Raw genomic sequence first — 19903 nt, 5'->3', positions numbered from 1 at the left:
ACACCATTACTCTCAAGATGCTCATAATTTTTTCTGCAAAAATTCCAGTGAACAGTTTACACATTAGTGGTAGGCATGTAATTGGTCTATAATTATTGGCATCTGTTCCCTTTGCAGTGTTGTTCTTCCCTTTACAAGCCAATCATGGACATATCCTGACTCTACGACCCTTTGCATGGCAGCAGCTATAGGTGGATAAAGCATTCGAACTGTTTAAACCAGAAACCCATCACTCCATCTGGACCACGTGCCTTCCAATTTGTCATCCTTCGTATGCCAGCTTTCACGTCCTCAATGGTTATCTCAACGTTCTTCATCTGCTGAATTCCCGATAGCCTTTCTATTTATATCACCCTTCGACTGATTGTTCCGGAAAAGGTTGTTCTGCCCAAACGCAACACTTTTTCCAACAAAGTTTCGAATTTTCATACCACCAGTTTGGATTTCCTCTGTCAACATTGTTAGAATGCTCATGGTTCCCTTTTCCAGCAATCTATACCTCCTTTCAAGCTCGACCTTGGCTTTCTGTCTTAGTTTAACTCTTTTTACTTATTTCTTCGATTCTACCAATGCTTTCCGCCACCGTTTAATACTTTCCCCAAGCCGCCTCTGCCAGTATGGCCTTCTATCCTTCATTTCTCTCTTTTTCCTCTGTAATAAGACGATTCGCAATAAAGTATGACGCTGCATAGAGAAACCTCCTTAGTTCCGTAATCGATATGTTCTTTCTTATGATGTTGTGAATTACTCCTTGGACTATTTTTACCTCGCTTTTCACTTTCCGCCTGTCACTACTCTTTATGCTTGGAATAACTATGACTTCATCTCTAAGAAGAATCTCTCTTAACGTCATCAGCAAAACACTCACAAAATGTTCATAAATGTTTTGTGCAAAGATTCCAGTTAACAGTTTCCACATTAACGGTAAAAATGTAATTGGTCTATAATTATTGACACCTGTTCCCCTTGCAGGATCTCCCGACTCTACAACTCTTTGCATAGCAGAAGCTATATGTGGATAAAGACATTCGAACTTTTAAACGAGAAGCCCAGAACTAATAATAATAATAATAATGATGATAATAATAATAATAATAATAATAATAATAATAATAATAATAATAATAATAATAATAATAATAATTAAACAAATAAATGATTGATGTCTCATTTAATTTAAAGTTTCAGTTTTTAAGTTTAATGAGCGCGAATTATTTTTTTGCAATTATTGAGTCAGGGTATTTCCGTTGTCACATTTACCAGAAAAGACATGAATCGTAACGATAAATATCATAAAAATAATATTTTAAAAACTTCTTTGTTTTTAAACTCCTGAGGGGTACATTTGTAATCGATGAGATTGACGTGATAAAAGAAAAACCAGGGATTCTGTGTGGTTTTCAGAAGGGGGGGGGCATTTCTGTAACACTTAGCATTTTTTTCATTTCCACTAATCAATGGCAACACGTGGCCGGGTACAGCTAGTAACATATAAATGACAAAATTGAATATAGAATTTTGTCATTCATATATATATATATATATATATATATATATATATATATATATCATTCAACCACGGTAGTGGTTGAATATATGCTTAAGTCCGAAATTGAATGAATCGAGACACATTCAAACCCCCACCACTAATTCCGTTCGATACCAAATTTGAAACACCTTATAGAGTTGGATAGAACACCTCATTAGCTACATTTTGAAAAAAAAAAATTCGAAAATTGGTTCAGTAGAAAAAAAGTTACAACAAAATATGTGGGTTCACAAACAGGAGAGTAAGTACATAAGTGACTAACGCTTTTTTTTATTTTGCATAACTTTTTTTTTGTATATAAATATTATTTACTGCGATTTTGCCAATATGACATGTTAGCGTAACGGTTGGAGTATCGGGGGTTGGTGGAAAGATTTTAGGTTCAATCCCGTGTATCGTTTTTTTTATATAATTAAAAAACAGAACTTTTTTTTAATAACTAATTTTTTTTAACTCTCCTTATGAGATTTTATAGCAAAAAATGGCGAATTTATCGATTAAAAATATTAGTGAATTCTATGATATACATATTCTTAGAATGAACTCAAATTTTTCGTTATCACATTTGATGAAAAATGTAGTCTCATTTTGGCAATGCGTCTGACCAATGATGTTTTTGAACCCGCGACCAGCACTGCGATGTCATCAGCATCAGCCTGGGCATAAATATTCATATTTTTAAACTCCTTTAAAAGAGGATTCAGCATACAGTTCCATAGTAAAGGTGATAAAATCCCACTTTGGGGGTTTCATTTAACTACTTCCCTTTTAACAGTTGCCCTCAGTAGTTCTACTTGAACTGTTCTGGGCCTCACCATATACTCAATCCATCGGATGAGTACTGGTGGCACATTGAGTTCTCGTAGCGACTTGAACATACTACTGAAGGGTATGTTGTCAAAAGCTCCAAGGATATCTAAAAAGACACCGAGTGCCATCTTCTTTTTTGTTAGTTCACGCTCTATACAGATCACGAATTCATAAACCGCAGTCTCGGTAGAGACCCTGGCTCGGAACTACTGTGATTGAATGATAAATATTGCATAAATGTGTGTTTGAGAGCTAATTTTTTTTGACAATCATTAATAAATATTATAAATTTATATATTAATACAATAGCAATGCCTGGAAAAATCATGGATTATATGGGAAAATGCGCGCATGAAAAGTAATATTCTTAAGATTTTATTAAACCTGGAACAGTAAAGGACAAGAAATTCAACCTGGAAAAGTAAAGAACAAGACATTCTAGTAAAGTAAAAAATAAGAATTTTTTAGACTTAAAATATTGCAGCTAAAAATAAAATTTGAATATTGATAAATATTTGATTTATTATTTGCATATGTTGTTGTTTTAGAAAGAAATAAATGATCCTAATTATGATATAATAAAATTATTAATTTTTATGTAAATTATAAAATTATTAATTCCATCTACTAACTAACTAACTAATGAGCTAATTTTATTCAAACAATTTTCACTACATAAATATATGCAAATAATAGGGGGGAAATAAGTTCAATCCAGCGACTGACACCCTTTCTAACTCAACAATAAACAACAGCATATGCAAATAATAAATCAAATATTTATCAATATTCAAATTTTATTTTTAGCTGCAATATTTTAAGTCTAAAAAATTCTTATTTTTTACTTTACTAGAATATCTTGTTCTTTACTTTTCCAGGTTGAATTTCTTGTCCTTTACTTTTCCAGGTTTAATAAAATCTTAAGAATATTACTTTTCATGCGCGCATTTTTCCATATAATATATACTTCTTTTACTTACATAGAATTAATATACGGAAGTATAAATTTATGCGTAAACTTTAACTATTTACTTCAAAAGTGCTCAATACGTAGGTAGAGCTAGTTAATAATTTATAAAATATATATGGTGAATATTAACCGTTTCATCCACTCTTCAGGCTTATGCGCGAATTTTGTGGTTGTCTGTTGTTTTTATATACGCACCTTCTATTGAGATTTTAGTAAGCCAATCAGCTTTCTAGTGGACAAAGGCCTATTTGACCACTGATTGACCTTTTCCTTTGTGCGTGCTCTATTTAGCCTGGATTTATAGTTTCTTGACCTGTTTTAAATCTAGGTTAGTTTTTTTTTATTTTAGTTAATATATATATATATATATGTGTGTGTATGTACACACACACATATATACATATATATGTACATACATACGTACGAATGGAAAATCATAAGACAAGCAACCGCATGTAGAGACGTAGACGACCCATATAGATTATGCCTTTATGAAAAAATTGCTATCCTGTACTTTAAAGAACCCCAGCATCTATTAAAATGTAGAAGAAAAATAGCGAACAACTGTATTCACAGGATAAAATTTACTCTAGGATAGCGATACAAAATAATTTTAAAACTAACAAAAACAAAATAAAATAAAAAAATAAATAAATTAAATAAACATGAATATACATAAACTATCACACACATACATATATGTATGTATAAATATATATATATATATATGTATATAAACTAAAATAACACAAACCTAACCTAGATTTAAAATGGGTCAAGAAACTATGAATCCAGGCTAAATAGAGCACACACAAAGGAACAGGTCAACCAGTGGTCAAATAGGCCTTTGTCCAGTAGGTGCATGTTTATTGGCTGATAGGAAGGGCGCGGTGAATACTAGAAAGCTGATTGGCTAACTAAAATCTCAATAGAAGATTCGTATATAAATACGACAGGCAACCAAAAAAATGCGCGCATAAGCCTGAAGAGTCCTAGAGTGGATGAAACGCGGAATATTCAGTGTAGCTTAATCGCCATATATATTTTATAACTTACTATATATATATATATATATATATATATATATATATATATATATATATATATATTAAGTAATGTGATTTATAATTTAAAAGTTTAAAAATTTTTAAAATTTAAAAATCAAAATTTAATTAAATTAAAAATCAGTTTCATAAGAAGGAACAACAACAAAGTCAATTATCTGTACGATCGTTTCGGAAATCCGTGCTTTTTATTTGTGGTATACATGAAGTCACGTAGAATAATTATACATAGTTTTTTTGGTAAGCACGGTCTCCTCATCAGCAAATTTAGGAGGATTTCAATTGAATTGAAAAGACACCAAAAATAAACCTAGCATTAAAAGTAAGGCAGATGAATCTGAAAAATTGAAGTAAAAGGTTTGGATATAAAATTTATAAGAAAATTAATAAGAAAATTGGTATAGGTTAGAGATAGAAATGAGTAGAAAAAAATATATATTTTTGAATTTACATAATAAATTTGATTTAAAAATATATAGATATATAATTACCTTTTGGTTTTTCTTTTTTTGAAATCAGGAACTGTATTTAAAGTAGTCATTTAGATGTTTGCTATAGCTTTTTATTTTATTGAATGATGAATTTTAAAAGGGCGACGCTCGTGCAGTAAATTGTTTCCGTTAGCGTATTTTGATTTAGAGACGCTACAGTTAATATCTATAGAGAGAGAGTTTTTTTGGGGTTTTTTTTTTGCAAGTTTTTAAGGGGAGATAATTGTCATGGCTTTATTTATTATTTGATTTACGAGTCTAAGGGCGGTAATTGGTTTAACTTAATTTATTAAAAAAAAAATCTATTTTTACTAATGAGTAATTTTTAATGATTTAAGGTGGTTTATGTTTATTAAATTTAAACCAACGTTTATGATTACACGATAGAAGCTCGTGTCTTGAATTTACTAGTTTGGTTGTGCTTTTTATATCTTCATATTTTAAAATTTTTAGGGTTTCTTTTGTACATAATGTACAAAATTTATCTCCTGGTTTATATGATTTGCAAGTCTCAATTATTTGCCATTTTAAGTTGAAAGAAATATTGCTATTTTTTAGTTGCCGAATATAGTTGAATAGAGTAGTTTGGTTTGATAGATAGTTATTTTTAAAAGAATGTTTGTGCGTTGAAATTCTATGTTTTATTGGGCCAGATGTGGAACCAATATATATTACCTCTTGATTATTATGATTATTTTCCGTTAGGTCTATTGTTGGATTATAATGTGGTGGGTTGGTTAATAATTGATCGGTAGATTGATTTAAGTTGGTGTTATTATTTAATCTGGTAGTTGAGTTATGGCTGTTGATAGGTTCTTGTATATTTGGAGTTTTTGATACTGTGCAGCTATAGATAACATTTTTAATTTTACATGAGCCTTGTAGGGGACATTTATTTTTTCTTCTACAGTTACAGTCCGATGTATTTTGTATAGTTGCATTTTGTAGTTTATTAATTTTATTATTATTAGAGCTAATTATTTTCTGATGAAGGTTAGGCATAGTAGAGTAAGAGACTTTAATTGTGTTCTTATTGAAAATCTTATTATATCTATGGGGGGCTTTAAAGTTCTTATCTAATATTTTTAAAAATTCTCTAGCTATGTTTGTTTCTAGGTTTTTGGAATACGGGGGGTTGAACCATAGGATCTCCTTGTGTCTATTCTTACGTTTGCGGGTTTTAGTTTGTTGTTTATTTATATTATTATCTAATATTTGTAGTTTGGTTTTATCTTTTTTTGTCTCCTGGTTATTTTTCTTAACTCGTATACGGGAAGACATTGCCATATTATATGTTATTACGCTCTTAATAGGTTTATTTTTAATGCAGTTTATGTTTCTATCATTTTCATTTATGAATTTAATTTGTGAATTATATCCAGAGTTTTTAAGGGCTTCATTATAGTATTTTTCATTTTTGGTAAATATTGATTTAGTAGAAGACAGTCTAGAAATTCTTAGAGCGATATTGGGAACTATTGATTTTAATATTGATTTAGGGTGGTTTGATTGATTGTGGACATATAGAAGTGATTGGTTAGGTTTATGGTATGGTTCAAAGGTAGAATTTTCAAGATTTAAGGTTATGTCTAAGAAATTAACAATTTTTTTATTAGGGTCGATTTTTATACTAAGTCCATATATATATTTGTTTGGTTTTCATGTATTGGTATTGATATTAACCTCCCATTTTTCTATTTATTTAAAAAGAAAATACAACGTTGGTATATATAGATCGGGGAATGGCATTCACTAGCAAGAGATCGAGCTAATTTGCATATTCTTTTAAACATTCGTTTTAATGATTTCCCTATTAGTTTTCGGTTTTCTTATGGGATGATCATCTTCGGTTAACTATTATGTGTAATTATATTCATGCACATATTCTACATGATTTATACTTGCGTAATATTTACGTAAAATTTCTTACTGTAAACACAAAACGCTTTCCACATATATTTGTGTATAAGTATATATCTTTGTTTATAACTTTTGCCTGACAAGCTTCTCTAAGAGTTTTTGGTTTACGGACATTTAAACTTCATGTATACGGTATTTCAACCTATGCAAAAGTTTATGTTTAGGTTTTAGCCCGGAAAAATCGGTGCAAAGTATGAAAATTAAGAAAAATGAAATTTGCTAGGTGAAGTTCAAACGCCGGCATTACGAATATGCAGGGATAAGGTAGTAGGTATTAGTTCATGATTTAGTTATTTGCCTTGTGGCAAACATGTCTTTATTGCTAAGTCATTGATGGCAGTTACAAAAATACATCGTAAGCTTAACGTCTTTGTTTCGATTTTCGATAGTGGCGTGCGAGTCAATTTTTAAAATAACTTTTTAAATTATTACTATATATTGGGTCCAATATAATATAATAATAAATACGAAATCTATATTAATCAAAATATTATATTTAAGCGTATTTTACGAACGGGTAATGCTGAGTGCCCTGCTTGGATATATATATATATATATATATATATATATATATATATATATATATATATATTAGCTTGATTTAGTCCTCATAAGGATGCAACGTGCAACATCCTGCGTAGCTTAATTTAGCTTAATTGGCATAAATATTTTTATAACTTTCCTACCCCCATTAATCACTGTTAAAGCACATAATGAGAATCGATACATAAAATTATAATAGTTTATGCCAACACATGAAATAGTATATATTATTTACACTTTCTGATAAAAAAATAAAGAATAAATTGAATAAACACTGTGAGGAACGTTCAGATGATATTTTTTATAAATATCTAAACTGACTATTTATGTAAAATAAATTTGTCTTGCAAACTGCTGTTTCTGTTGGGTAAAAATCGTACTATGCGTCTGTTTTCTTTCGGGAAGTATTTAGTCGGGATTTCATTAGCGATGTAAGGACTTTGACAGAATGCCATATGAGACGGAACAGAAATGCAATATATTTTATCGTTTGATTTCGGTAATTCAAGTTCTATTCCATTGAACGATAAAGTGTCTTAAGTATTTACGGATATATCTTCGCAGCTTGATAGCGATAAACCTTTGTAAGTGTGTACAGTTCCCCGGATGTTACTTAATGATGAATTTTCCTTACTCCGTCCGTTCCCCCGGATACTATTTAAAGCAGAATCTTCTCAACTTTATACGTTTCATCGAGTCTTATTTAAGATAAAGCGTCTTAACTTCGGACGTCTCTCCGAAATATATCAAGTAATACTATTTTTTGAAGTCAGTTCTTTCCCAATAATACTATTTAACGGTTTTATAATTATCTAAATTTCCGTTGACTATATTCCAAAATAAAGCCTCGCAGCTTCATACGTTTCCGGGAGTTTATTTTACCGATAATGCTTTTCAATTTATAATTTTTCGGGGGATCTTATTTGCCGATAATTCTTTTTCATTTCGTACTTTTCCGAGATGTTATTTACCAATTATGTTTTTAAACTTCGCAGTTTTTCTGTACAAATTCCGATTTTTATATTTGTCTATCTTTTATTAAATCTAATCGTTTCTTTTCGCTTTGTATTTTGCAGGTCTTGGCGAGAACCGAGATAACAGCGAAGAGAAAAATGCTTTGGAGAACGGTGCCACGCCCTTACATCGTGATAAACGGGCGCTTAGGATGCTAAGAATGGGCCGAGGAGTGCAGATGCTGCGTTTGGGAAAGCGCGCCCCTTACGACGAACTAAGGTCAATAGTGGCGAACATCCTTACTCGGCAAGAACAACAGCAATTCAACCGACAAGCACCGCTGCCACGGTACGGCAAAGAAGAAAGCTTACTGGCAGACAGCTACCCTGACGATTCTGTCTCGCAAGTCTCACAGCTACTTAGACGATCGCATCCGTTGTTATTCACTGGTGAGGACGTCTTTAACCAAGACGAGTCTGACGTGCCCCATTTGGGTTATTTGCACAAGAGGTCAGCTGAAATCCGGCAAGCTACACTACCTCGCTACGGAAAAGGACCTGATTACGAAGACTTCAATAACGAAGTAACTAACGAGGATGATAGTAATAATAAGGACGAGGACAATAATATTGATTCTGATGATTCGCAGTTGTTCGGACGCCAACCTCCTGTGCCCCGTTACGGCAAAGATGAAGTCACTGGGGTCGAGTGTCAGACGTACGATGAAAGCGGTAACTGTTTGAAGTTCGAAGACATCGAAAAGAAGGACGTGCGAATGCTGCGCATGGGCAGACAAGTAAATATGTTGCGTATGGGAAAACGGGCGCTAAATATGCTACGCATGGGAAGAAACACAAACGATAAACGTGCCGTTTCAATGTTACGTTTAGGACGAAGTGACAACTCCGATGAAACAAAGCGAGCTCTGTCAATGTTGCGTCTGGGGAGGTCAGGGGATAAACGTGCTGTCTCTATGTTGCGTCTTGGACGTAATCAGCCAGAGGAACTAGAAGAAGAAAAGAGGAATACTATGGCGATGCTACGCCTCGGTCGCAGTGGTGAGGGAGATCAGAAGAGAGCAGTTTCCATGTTGCGCCTCGGGCGTAGCGATCCAGAAAGTAAAAAGAGGGCAGTTTCTATGTTACGTTTGGGACGAAATTCTCCAAGTTTTGATTCTGAAAAACGGGCAGTATCAATGCTACGTCTCGGGCGCGGCGGATCTGATGAAGAAAAACGTGCAGTGTCAATGCTACGTCTTGGACGAAGCGGAAATGAAGAAGCAGAGAAAAGAGCCGTGTCTATGTTACGACTTGGGCGTAGTGGTTCAGATGCTGATAAACGTGCAGTTTCCATGCTACGTCTTGGACGCAGTAACCCTGTAGCTGATGAGGAAAAGAGAGCAGTTTCCATGTTACGTCTCGGACGTAGCGGAGCTGAGTCTGATGAATCTAAGCGAGCTGTTTCCATGTTGCGTCTTGGACGGAGCGGTCCTGAATCAGATGAGCCTAAACGAGCAGTTTCTATGTTACGTCTCGGACGCAGTGACGAAAAATTCGATGCGGATAAGCGAGCAGTTTCCATGTTACGGTTGGGAAGGAGTGATAAAAATAACGACGCTGATAAACGGGCTGTTTCAATGTTACGTCTTGGACGTAGCGGTGAGGCCACAGACGTTAAACAAAGCTGAGTATTATGTTATGGAATGCTGTAAAGATTGCGACTCCAGCCGAATTCCTCTATTATAGTTATTCTCTTAGAAATATGTCGGGGAATTAAAAAATTACATGATGTGCAAAAACAAAAGGAAAACAACTTTACATGTTTTCAAAAAAAAAACATAGAATCCAATAATGTTGAAAGTGCTTTAAAAACCAAATTTATGATATACAAATATATAGGAAAAAGGAAAATATAACATTCATTTTTAAAATACATGAAAAAGAAAGAAATTACTTTACAAGAACAACATTAGTCAAAAGCAGATGATGAAACAATCGAAAAAAGATGAATAAATATAAAAAAAAAGTGTTAATAAATAAAAAATCTACATTAAAAACTAAAAAAACTAAAAAATCTGGTATAAAGACAGAAACTGGTGCGCGGAAAAGTACGAAGTTACGAAGTTTTATAATTAGTTCTCGGTAATTTCCGTTTGATCCGTATACTGTAAAAAATATGCATGTGATTACGAAAAAAATGGTAATAAAACGGACATTTTAAAATAAACAGGAAATAGTTTATTTAATTGCTTTTTTAAACATTTTTGAAGAAATTCAAGTTTTCTTTTCAATGTGTGCTTTGTGTGTATATGCCTATGTATTTAATGTGCCTGATAAATATTCTGTAATGTAGTAATATATCTACTTTGTAATTTGTCCATTTTAAGTACAATATAAAGACATTTTGAAAAAAAAAACACATGAAACTTAGAATTATGTTTATCGTCTGTTGTCGGACTAGGTAGAAATCACCAATAACTGATCCTAACATCTTTTAACTTCGCACTTTTCCTTGCATCTTATTCTCTCTGAGTACAACTTATGTAAAATGAAGATGTAGTTAAAAAGAAAGCATATTTTAACAGAATTTTAATAATTAAGATAACTATTATTGTTTTAAATGCACATATGAAAAAATATATATTACAAAATAAAATTGGCAAACTTTCTGTTTGACGAATCCATCAACTACTATGACGACAATTCTGTGAAGCATTATTGACTGATAAAAGAAAAATTGTCCGTGATCTAAATCTCTTGAATGTTAAAGATTACAAAAATGAATTTTCATAAATCTTTTCTGTTTTTCTTGATTTTGTGTTTCTCACTTATTTTCTCGGTGTTATTTTATCTTTATTTTCAGCAATACACATTCACCATTTTTTAAAATAACGAAACGGTTACTTTTTCATTAAAAACTGTTTCATTTTGGTGACCATTTCGAGTTTTCATGTACATATTCTTATTTAGTTGTTTAGTTTTACAGCGTATCAATTATTTGTTTATTTTTTAATACTGAATGCAATTATTTTAGTAAATGTAAAAACATAAGTTCTTAATATTTTCAATTTAGTAAAAGTCATTAACTCGAAAAAATTAAAACAATCAATAATCTATATCAAACGCAGTAGATTTAAATTCCTTTTTGACCTGTATACTTGAATTGTGTTGAGACAGTAAAGTTTTTATTTTTTAAGTTTATTTCGATATTCGTGTATCTTATCAACAAAGAAAATTTCATTTTTATTTAATTTTCACACTTTTGTACCGATTTTCCCGTGCGAAAACCAAAATGTAAAGTTTCGCATGGGTTCGAATGCCTTATATATGAAGTTTTATGTCTGTAGACCAAATCTTTAGGGGGAGTTTGGTCGGCAAAATTTTTAAACAAAAATATATCTGTATACATAATTATATATGGAAATAATATTTAGTTTACTGTAAACGTCTTACGTAAATATAACGCAAGTATAAATCATGTAGGATATCTATATGAATACAATTACACGTAATACTTTATTACAGATGATCATCTCATAAGAAAACCGAAAAAACTAATAGAAATTAATTAAAATGAATGTTTAAAAGAGTCTGTAAATTAGCTAAATCTTTTGCTAATGAATGCAATTTTACGACCCATATATAAGAAAGTTGTATTTTCTTTTTAAATAAAAAGAAAAAGGAGTTTTAATATGAATATCAATACCCAAAAAAACAACAGATTCATAAGAGTATGGATATAGATGAATTACTAAACCTCATTTCTCGAATCCGTATTCAAATTTTGATCAAAATACTTTACCTAATTATGATTCCAGACAAAACCAAAAGGTTTTAATCTCAAGTTTTAGTAATCTAAAAATGAAATTGAAATTTCGGAAGTTTTAATAATTATATAGGACATGATTCAGGGAAAATTTAAAATATTTGAATTTTCAAATATTAGGTTATGCTAATATTATTGCCACAAAATAATTTGAAATACGCAAAAAATACTTAAATTTGTTGGATATTAATTGTTGTCTAATATCTTATGATTCATTTTAAGAAATAAGAGGAATCTGAATGTTCTCGGATACATGAAACTAAATGTTCTCGTTTAATAAAACTATATCCAAAAAACCTTCTTATCGACATGTTCCAAAGGTTTCGATGATACCGATTATTTTAATTTTCTTTTGAATGAATAGACTGTTAAGTGTTGAGACATTATGTTGAACGAAGATGGCGGTAGTAAATCAGATCGGCGAAGAATCAATGAAGTCACGATCTCGAATGTTGAGTAATTCTTAATAACAATCAAGAATCAATATAGTCCAATTCAGTCGTTTCAAGACGAAGACTGACTTGCGGTCAAAATTGGATATTTTTTTAAATGAGGTCGGAGGCGTCTCATTAGTTGATTGTCTCAATGCGTAGTTATAAATAAGATCGTCCACATCATTGGGGGCCATACCCTCATTATAAATCAAAAACATTTTAACACCCTTCTCGTTTTGATATAATGAAAAGTCCTTTCGGACTCAATTTGGTCTTATAGTTTAAAAAAAAAGTTTTTTCTTTTTTTTTTGTTTTATTTATTCTTGGGGTTTGTCGTTATTCTCATTGGTCCAAAAATATCAATATATTGGTATAATGTGCGTAAAAACAAGCCATTTTTAAGCAGAGTGTTTAAGTTTTTTGTTGTTGTTTTTTGTTGTTGTTTTTTGTTGTTGTTTTTTGTTGCCCTTTTCACATGCGAGGCAGAGTCTGTTGCACTTATGCATTCAACACAGGAGACATTTTTTGTTGTTTTTCATAGTTTTTTATACATATAGAATACAGGTATACATACTTTCCAAATATATACACTGAAATATATACAGATATACTTATTTTCAAATATATATATTTTTTTTTTGTTAAACAAAAACTCGAAACAATCTATTAGACAGCTTTAGTTTGTTAATTTTATTAGGAAGAGAATTAAAAAATGGTTGCAGTTTAGCGTCATACGCGGGACAGTTTACAATCTACTGTTTTTTATGTGGTTTTGACTTCTCATTTTTGTTTTCTGAAAATAGATTTATTCCAGATTAAATTCCAAAAATTTCAGCGATGAAATGTTTTAATCTTCTCTTAGTTACAGGTTTAGTGAAAATATCGGCTATTTTATTTTCCGATTCTGCATAATTAAGAGTAATAAATTTTTTACCGATTTCATTTCTTATGAAAGAGTATTTGATCTTAATATGCGTCGACCTTTGATGAATCATAAAATCATTTGCAAATAAGATACTACTCCAGTTTTCATAATGAATTACCATTATTTTTTACTTACGTCTGGTTTTAAAATTGATTTTAGAAGGATGTTTAGAAAAAAATGCCTCCTGTATTGAATGCTTAAGTGCAACAGACTCTGCCTCACATGTGAAAAGGGCAACTTTTTTTTTTTAATTTTCCACTCTAAAACAGTGCCAAGTTATACTTTTTCGATCCCCAGAGTAACCTCAATCTGAATCTTAAAATCCTTCTAAATTTACAGGATATGTCGACTTTTAAATACTAAAGATCGTTACATGGTTACTTTTAGATAATGAAGGACTTGTTTTGCACGAGTTACGTCCTTAATTGTCGGTTTTGATAAGTTTGGAGATAGCTTTGTTACCGTGTAAGAGATATCAGGTCTAGTGGCGGTCATCAAATAGATTAGACTTCCAATAATTTCTCTGTATAATAGATCGTCTTTTAATTTAGTTTCGGTCTACATTTTTATTTATATCAATCTCAGCGTGAGTTAAAAGTCCATTCCAAACTTCAACGGAATTTTTTCAATGTACCGTGATTGGTTCATTGTTATAGTTTCATTTTGATTTTGACTCAAACTTTAATACGGAGGAACCTTTATACCAAGTAACGATGCGATGACATCTGTTCAAGATCGGCCATTCAAATTTTATAAATATATTTTTAACTTCTTTTAAAGTGCTGTCACAATTTGAGGCAAGTAATATATAGTCACCACCTTAACTTAAAAACTTAAAAATATGCATTAAAAGACGTAAGTCACAATTGCGTTTGTTTTTGTATAAAATTATATTTTACAATATTATACAATTTAAAACAGTTCGTCTTCTTTCTTTTGGTGGTTCTGAAGTTCACAGCGATAGTAACAGTTTTCTCACAGTGCTCTGAGGAGGGAAAATGACGCTTCAACGATCCGGTCTTCAGCAACACATGCTGTTCCGTGTTTCTCCTCTCTCTGCTCTCCTCTGCTCTCTGCTGATTCACCGTTTTTATTGGCATTTTGTCGCTTTGTTTTTTCTATCCACGCGTCCTGTCAATCGGTTGATAGATAATAGAACATGCGTTCTTAAGTCACGTTTTGACCTCAGAAGATCATTCGATTTCATCTTCAACCGAGCGACACGTGAATTACCCACTCATGCCAATATCTGTACTCCCAGAGCTTACGAGGAATGTCACGTTTCTTTGTTTTGTAAACAAAAAAATCGTCGTCCGATTTCTTTGTTTATGACGTAAGCCCTTTCTCTTTCAACTGGTAGACAATCGATTATTCGATGCCCACTCTTTTAAATCTTTTATTAAAGTTTTTTCTTTTCAGTTATGTATGATGGTTCCAGCCATTCATTACATAACACCCCTCCATTAACCATTTTTTTTTCAATCGTCTATCGGTCCATCGACATTTCCAATAATGTTTTTTAATGTCACAATTTTTTTTCATCCCTTTTACTGTATTTTTTTCCGTTTAACTTAGAAAAAAAAATAAAATAAAAATAAACATCAACAAGAAAAGCATAAGGTCTTCTTCGGTATAAGTGCATCGGCCGCACTTAACAGCAAAATATACGCTGCAAATTTACCAATTTTACCGAAGTGGTCGATTTGTCCAATATTCTCCACTACCTCGGCTCTTTAATTAATATGACTAATTAACTAAATACGAGTCTTACATTTTAATGACTTGTTTAAAATGTGGGCAGCATATAGTACAAAAATTTCGACCAGAACGCCAGGATCCTAAATATTGGTGGCAACTCCGAACTCCCTATGATAAGGATTTTCTAAAATCAACAGAGTAATTTTCTTAACCAATCCAAACATCCTGTTCCGCGCTCCCGACCCGCAGTTCGATTATAACCTGAGTTCCCAACCCCCGTGCTAGCCCTAGCTACGGTTGGCTGATCCCTACTATCATAATCAACTCTGCACGACCTGGGCACTAAGTTATATATATCTTCCTTCGATATTTCATCAACTTCTTTAGCCCTTTCAGCCGTCATGCTACGCGTGATTATTTTCCGTTCCATCAACGGGACCCTGTTTTCCTGACTTGGGGATTCTCGTTGATGGCGATTGCTCTGTTGGGGATAATTTTCTTCCTCCCCACTAGAGGATTCTTGATTTGAACTACTATCCTCTACCGGTGCTGACAGGGTAGTTTTTCTACAGCCCTCTTGCTTGTTGGGGATATCCCATTCCTCCAGTTCTGCTTTCCGAAGGTGTTCCCCATGGGCTTTTGTTACTGCCCCCGTCAGTTGACTTCTAATTCTATACGAGACTGGCCCCGTCTTCTCTATTATTACGTAATATGGAGACCATCTTATATCTAGCTTTCCCTTTTTTCTATTATTTTTATAATAAACTAAGTCGCCAACTTGAAAATCGACTGCTTTTGTTTTCTCGTTGGCCCTATCTATCATTTTCTTCCTAGCTCTCTTTACATTGTTCCTGACTAATGTAAAGGTCCGATGCATGTCCTGCAGAGCGATCTCATGATCCTCTTCCCCGTAGTAAATTCTACGCGGCCTCAGTATGTTGTCTAACGGCAAGACAACGTCTCCATTATAGAGCAAATAATAGGGGGAGTACTTTGTTGTTTCGCTGACATAAAACCTTACAGCAGCCAGCATCTGGTTCAAGTACATGCCCCATGAACGGTCATTGTCCCTTATTTTCTTTGCTAGTACGTCATGCATCGTCCTATGGAATCTTTCTATTTTCCCGTTACTTTGCGGGTGGTAAAATGAGGTGGTCACGTGATCAACATTAAGCTCTTCTAAAGCCCTTTTCATGATCCCATTGACGTTCTCCGGTCCGTTATCCGTAAGTAACTGCAATGGTGCACCAAATCTGGGAAATATTTCCTCAATTAAGAGATGCACCACTGTCTCTGCCTTTTTATTAGGTACAGCGAAAGCCTCAGGCCAACCACTATACATGTCGATGAACGTGACTATGTATTGATTGCCTGACAAAGTCCTCGGATAGGGTCCGGAAATATCTAATGCAGTCTTAGCAAAAGGAAAAGAAGGCATGTCGGTCTCCTGCATTTGAGGTTGTTGCTTCCTCAAATTTCTGGTCTGGCATGGGACGCACTTCCCTATGTGTTCGTTTACCTTCTTGAACAAACCAGGCCAGAAATACTTCTGTTTAATGGAGTGGAACGTTTTCTCCACACCCATATGACCATTCTCATCATGGTATTGTTTCAATACCTTCATCCTCAACTGTGACGGAATATATAATCTAATTACAGGATCGTCGTCGGGTGTCGATAAATAATATACGATATTGTCCATTATGATTTACTTTTTTTCTTCCATCTTGGACGTTTTACCGCTCCTCATCCGTTTCTTTAATTCGACGATCTGACTATCGGCGTCTTGTTCTTTACACATATCCAAACCTGATAGTGTAGGACGCTCGCTTACTACCGGTGAGTCTTCGTCATCCTTATGCGATACAAACTCTCTTGGTTCAAAGCGATTCGAGTTTATCGCACTCACCGTGTAATTCCTATCATCTATTTCTACTGGAGGATCGTCTTCATCCCGACTCGCATTTACCGCACGGGATAAGAGATCCGCACAGACGTTATCTTTTCCTTTCAGGTACTGTATGGTGCAATCATAGCCAGCCATACTTAATGCCCACGTCTGTATCTTCCTATTCTGTATCGGAGATTTCAGCAAGTACTCCAATGGTCTGTGATCCGTGTAGATGGTGAACGTAGCACTATGCAAGTAGTGATTCAACTTGTTTAAGGCATAGTGAATCGCATATGCTTCTTTCTCTATTGTTGACCATCTAGTCTGGGTATCAGACAACTTATGAGATAGAAAATAAATGGGTTTCTCTATCTCCCGACCCTCCTCCGGGTCGTAGACCATTTGAGACAAGGTTGCTCCGATCGCATAATCGGAGGCATCCGTGTATAACCTGTATCCTTTGTTAGTGTCCGGGTATGCCAGCATCACCATCTCTGCAAGCTTCGATTTCAATCGATTAAAAGCAGACTGACACGCATCGTCCCAACAGAAACGTGCATGCTTCCTAGTAAACCGAATTAACGGTTCGGCGATTACAGAAAAATCCTTGATAAATCGCCTGTAATAGGATGTCATGCCTATAAAGGATCTAACCTGCTTCACAGTGGTTGGGGTCGCAATTGCCTGAATTGCTTTAACCTTGTCCCCCTCCGGCTGCATACCTTTCTCACTTACTCGGAATCCCAGATATTGCACTTCCTTGCCGAAAAACTCACACTTCGCCGCCTTTAACCTTAAATTATGCCTACGTAAACTATCTAACACTTTTTCTATATGCCTAATATGTTCCTCCTTTGTTTTGGAGAATATCAAAATATCATCCAAATAAGGCACGGCGAATTCTTCCTGCCCCTGTAACACTACGGACATTAGCTCCTGAAACACTCCCGGAGCGTTAGCAAGTTCGAATGGCATTACATTAAATTGGAACAGTCCTCTATGACAGGTGAACGCAGTTTTCTCTTTATCTTTTTCGTTCAACTTTACCTGCCAATACCCTGATTTCAAGTCCAACTTTGAGAAGTATTTTGCTGACCCAAGCGAGGCCAGTATATCATCAATTACTGGTAGCGCTCGGGCATACTTCTTTGTTATCTTATTCAGGGCCCTAAAATCTACACAGAACCTCTTTGTTCCGTCTTTCTTTTTTACCAAAACTATCGGGAAACTCCACGGACTGTTTGACCTTTCTATCACCCCTGCCTGTAGCATTTCCTCTAGTGCTACATTAACTTCTTCTCGTTGTTTGAGAGGTGTTCTATACGGATTTTTCTTTATGGGATCGTTTTTTCCTATATCGATCCTCATCTCTACTGTGTCAGTCCGGCCTAAATATCTATCCTCTGTGACGAATAAATCAGTATTTCGTTGCAGGACTTTATTTAAAACTTTCCTCATTTCTTCCGGCACTTTTATGCCGTTGAGGTTACTTTTGTTTCCCGACTTCTTTTGTTTATTTGGCTTTGATATTGCCATTACTACTTCTGTTCTTCTACATCTACCTATCTTGTAACCTTTCTTTAATTTTACTGTCTGGTTCGTGTTATTCATAATTAGCAAGGGAAAACTTTTCCTACCTTTAATTTTAACTACCGTGTTCGCTACGGATACACCACTTAGATCACTTAGGAAGCCCTTATCTATCTGCACTACTTCGTAATCTAAACCCTGACCGTTTCTCATTTCGGCACGAGCTGTGCACGCATGTAAATGCTGCGGTTTCAGGGTGACATCGTGCCTTAATCTAACTATACTCGAAATATAAGCCTCCTCTTGCAGCGCTATGTACTCGCTGCCTAATCGGATTGCTCCTAAATCAAAGTACATTCTAACACTATTTTGCTTGAGCCAGTCTCGGCCCAATATGACGTTCCTTTTAAGGTTTTTCGTCACTACAAAATCATGTCGAATGTACTGGCTTCCTACTTTAATTTGTAAACGCGCCACTCCTTGCACTATGAGAGGTGACCCGTTTGCAGTCCTTAAATTCATCTCTATTTTCTTTATCTCAGGCTTCTCTCTGAGACCTTCTAATACAGTACTTTTTATTACAGAAATTTCGGCGCCAGTATCTACTAAAGCCCTAAACTTATTTTTCTCTATCTTAATAGGGATGCAATTAGCGGCGCCCATATGTCCTACGATCTTTGACTGTTCACCCCTCTTCCTCTCGCTGGGCGTCTTGCGAGTGGGGTCTGCTCGTTTCCCGACTTAGGGAAGGTGCAGTTCCTGGCTATATGGCCTTTTCTGCCGCAATTGTAACACTTAATCTCCGGCCAAGGGCGCTCTGTTTCTCTTGCCTTGAAGCCGGGTCCCCTATTAAATCCTCTATAATTCCTCTGCCCCCTATCTGGCTCTGGGAATCTTTTTTTCCTTATCGCTTCTATATTCCTCTGGCGCCCACTATAATTTATTTCCATAGGTTCTTCTTCTCGGTCATTGCCTCTTATGCGGGTTTGCCACCGTTCCTCGATTAGGGCCTTTTCATAGGCTACCTTGAGGTCCGATGGTTCTTCCCTCATGACAGCGATTTTGACTTGTCTGTCATATAGCCCCTCGATGAAGAAACCTATCACTTGGCTTTTTATTACTTCATTGTTCGTATCTAGACTACCATACGAACCTATAGCCAAGTGCACTAACCTCTGCATGTAGTCCTGCACAGTTTCGCTTCTACCCTGCTTAATATTTGCTAACTCCCTAACAAACTTGGTAGGATCTGCCTGGACTCCAAAATAATTATCTAGAGCTCGCTTCAAGTCTACCCAT

General features: G+C 34.3%; 1 protein-coding gene across 1 annotated transcript in view; it reads left to right on the top strand.

Moving 5' to 3' along the window:
- The window catches only part of LOC145266487 (uncharacterized), a 113859-nt gene extending 102746 nt beyond the window's left edge, over positions 1–11113 (top strand). The window contains exon 2 of the mRNA XM_080122206.1: positions 8424–11113. Within this exon, the coding sequence (XP_079978332.1) occupies positions 8424–9988 (1565 nt within the window). The 3' untranslated portion in view covers positions 9989–11113. The remainder of the gene's footprint in view (positions 1–8423) is intronic.
- Positions 11114–19903: the final 8790 nt, after the last annotated feature.

The sequence above is a fragment of the Euprymna scolopes genome, chromosome 41 (assembly GCF_053919585.1).
Source record: "Euprymna scolopes isolate OS-2025 chromosome 41, ASM5391958v1, whole genome shotgun sequence".
NCBI lineage: Eukaryota > Metazoa > Mollusca > Cephalopoda > Sepiida > Sepiolidae > Euprymna > Euprymna scolopes.
The sequence above is the reverse complement of the archived record's forward strand: the minus strand, read 5'-3'. Positions and strand labels throughout refer to the sequence as shown.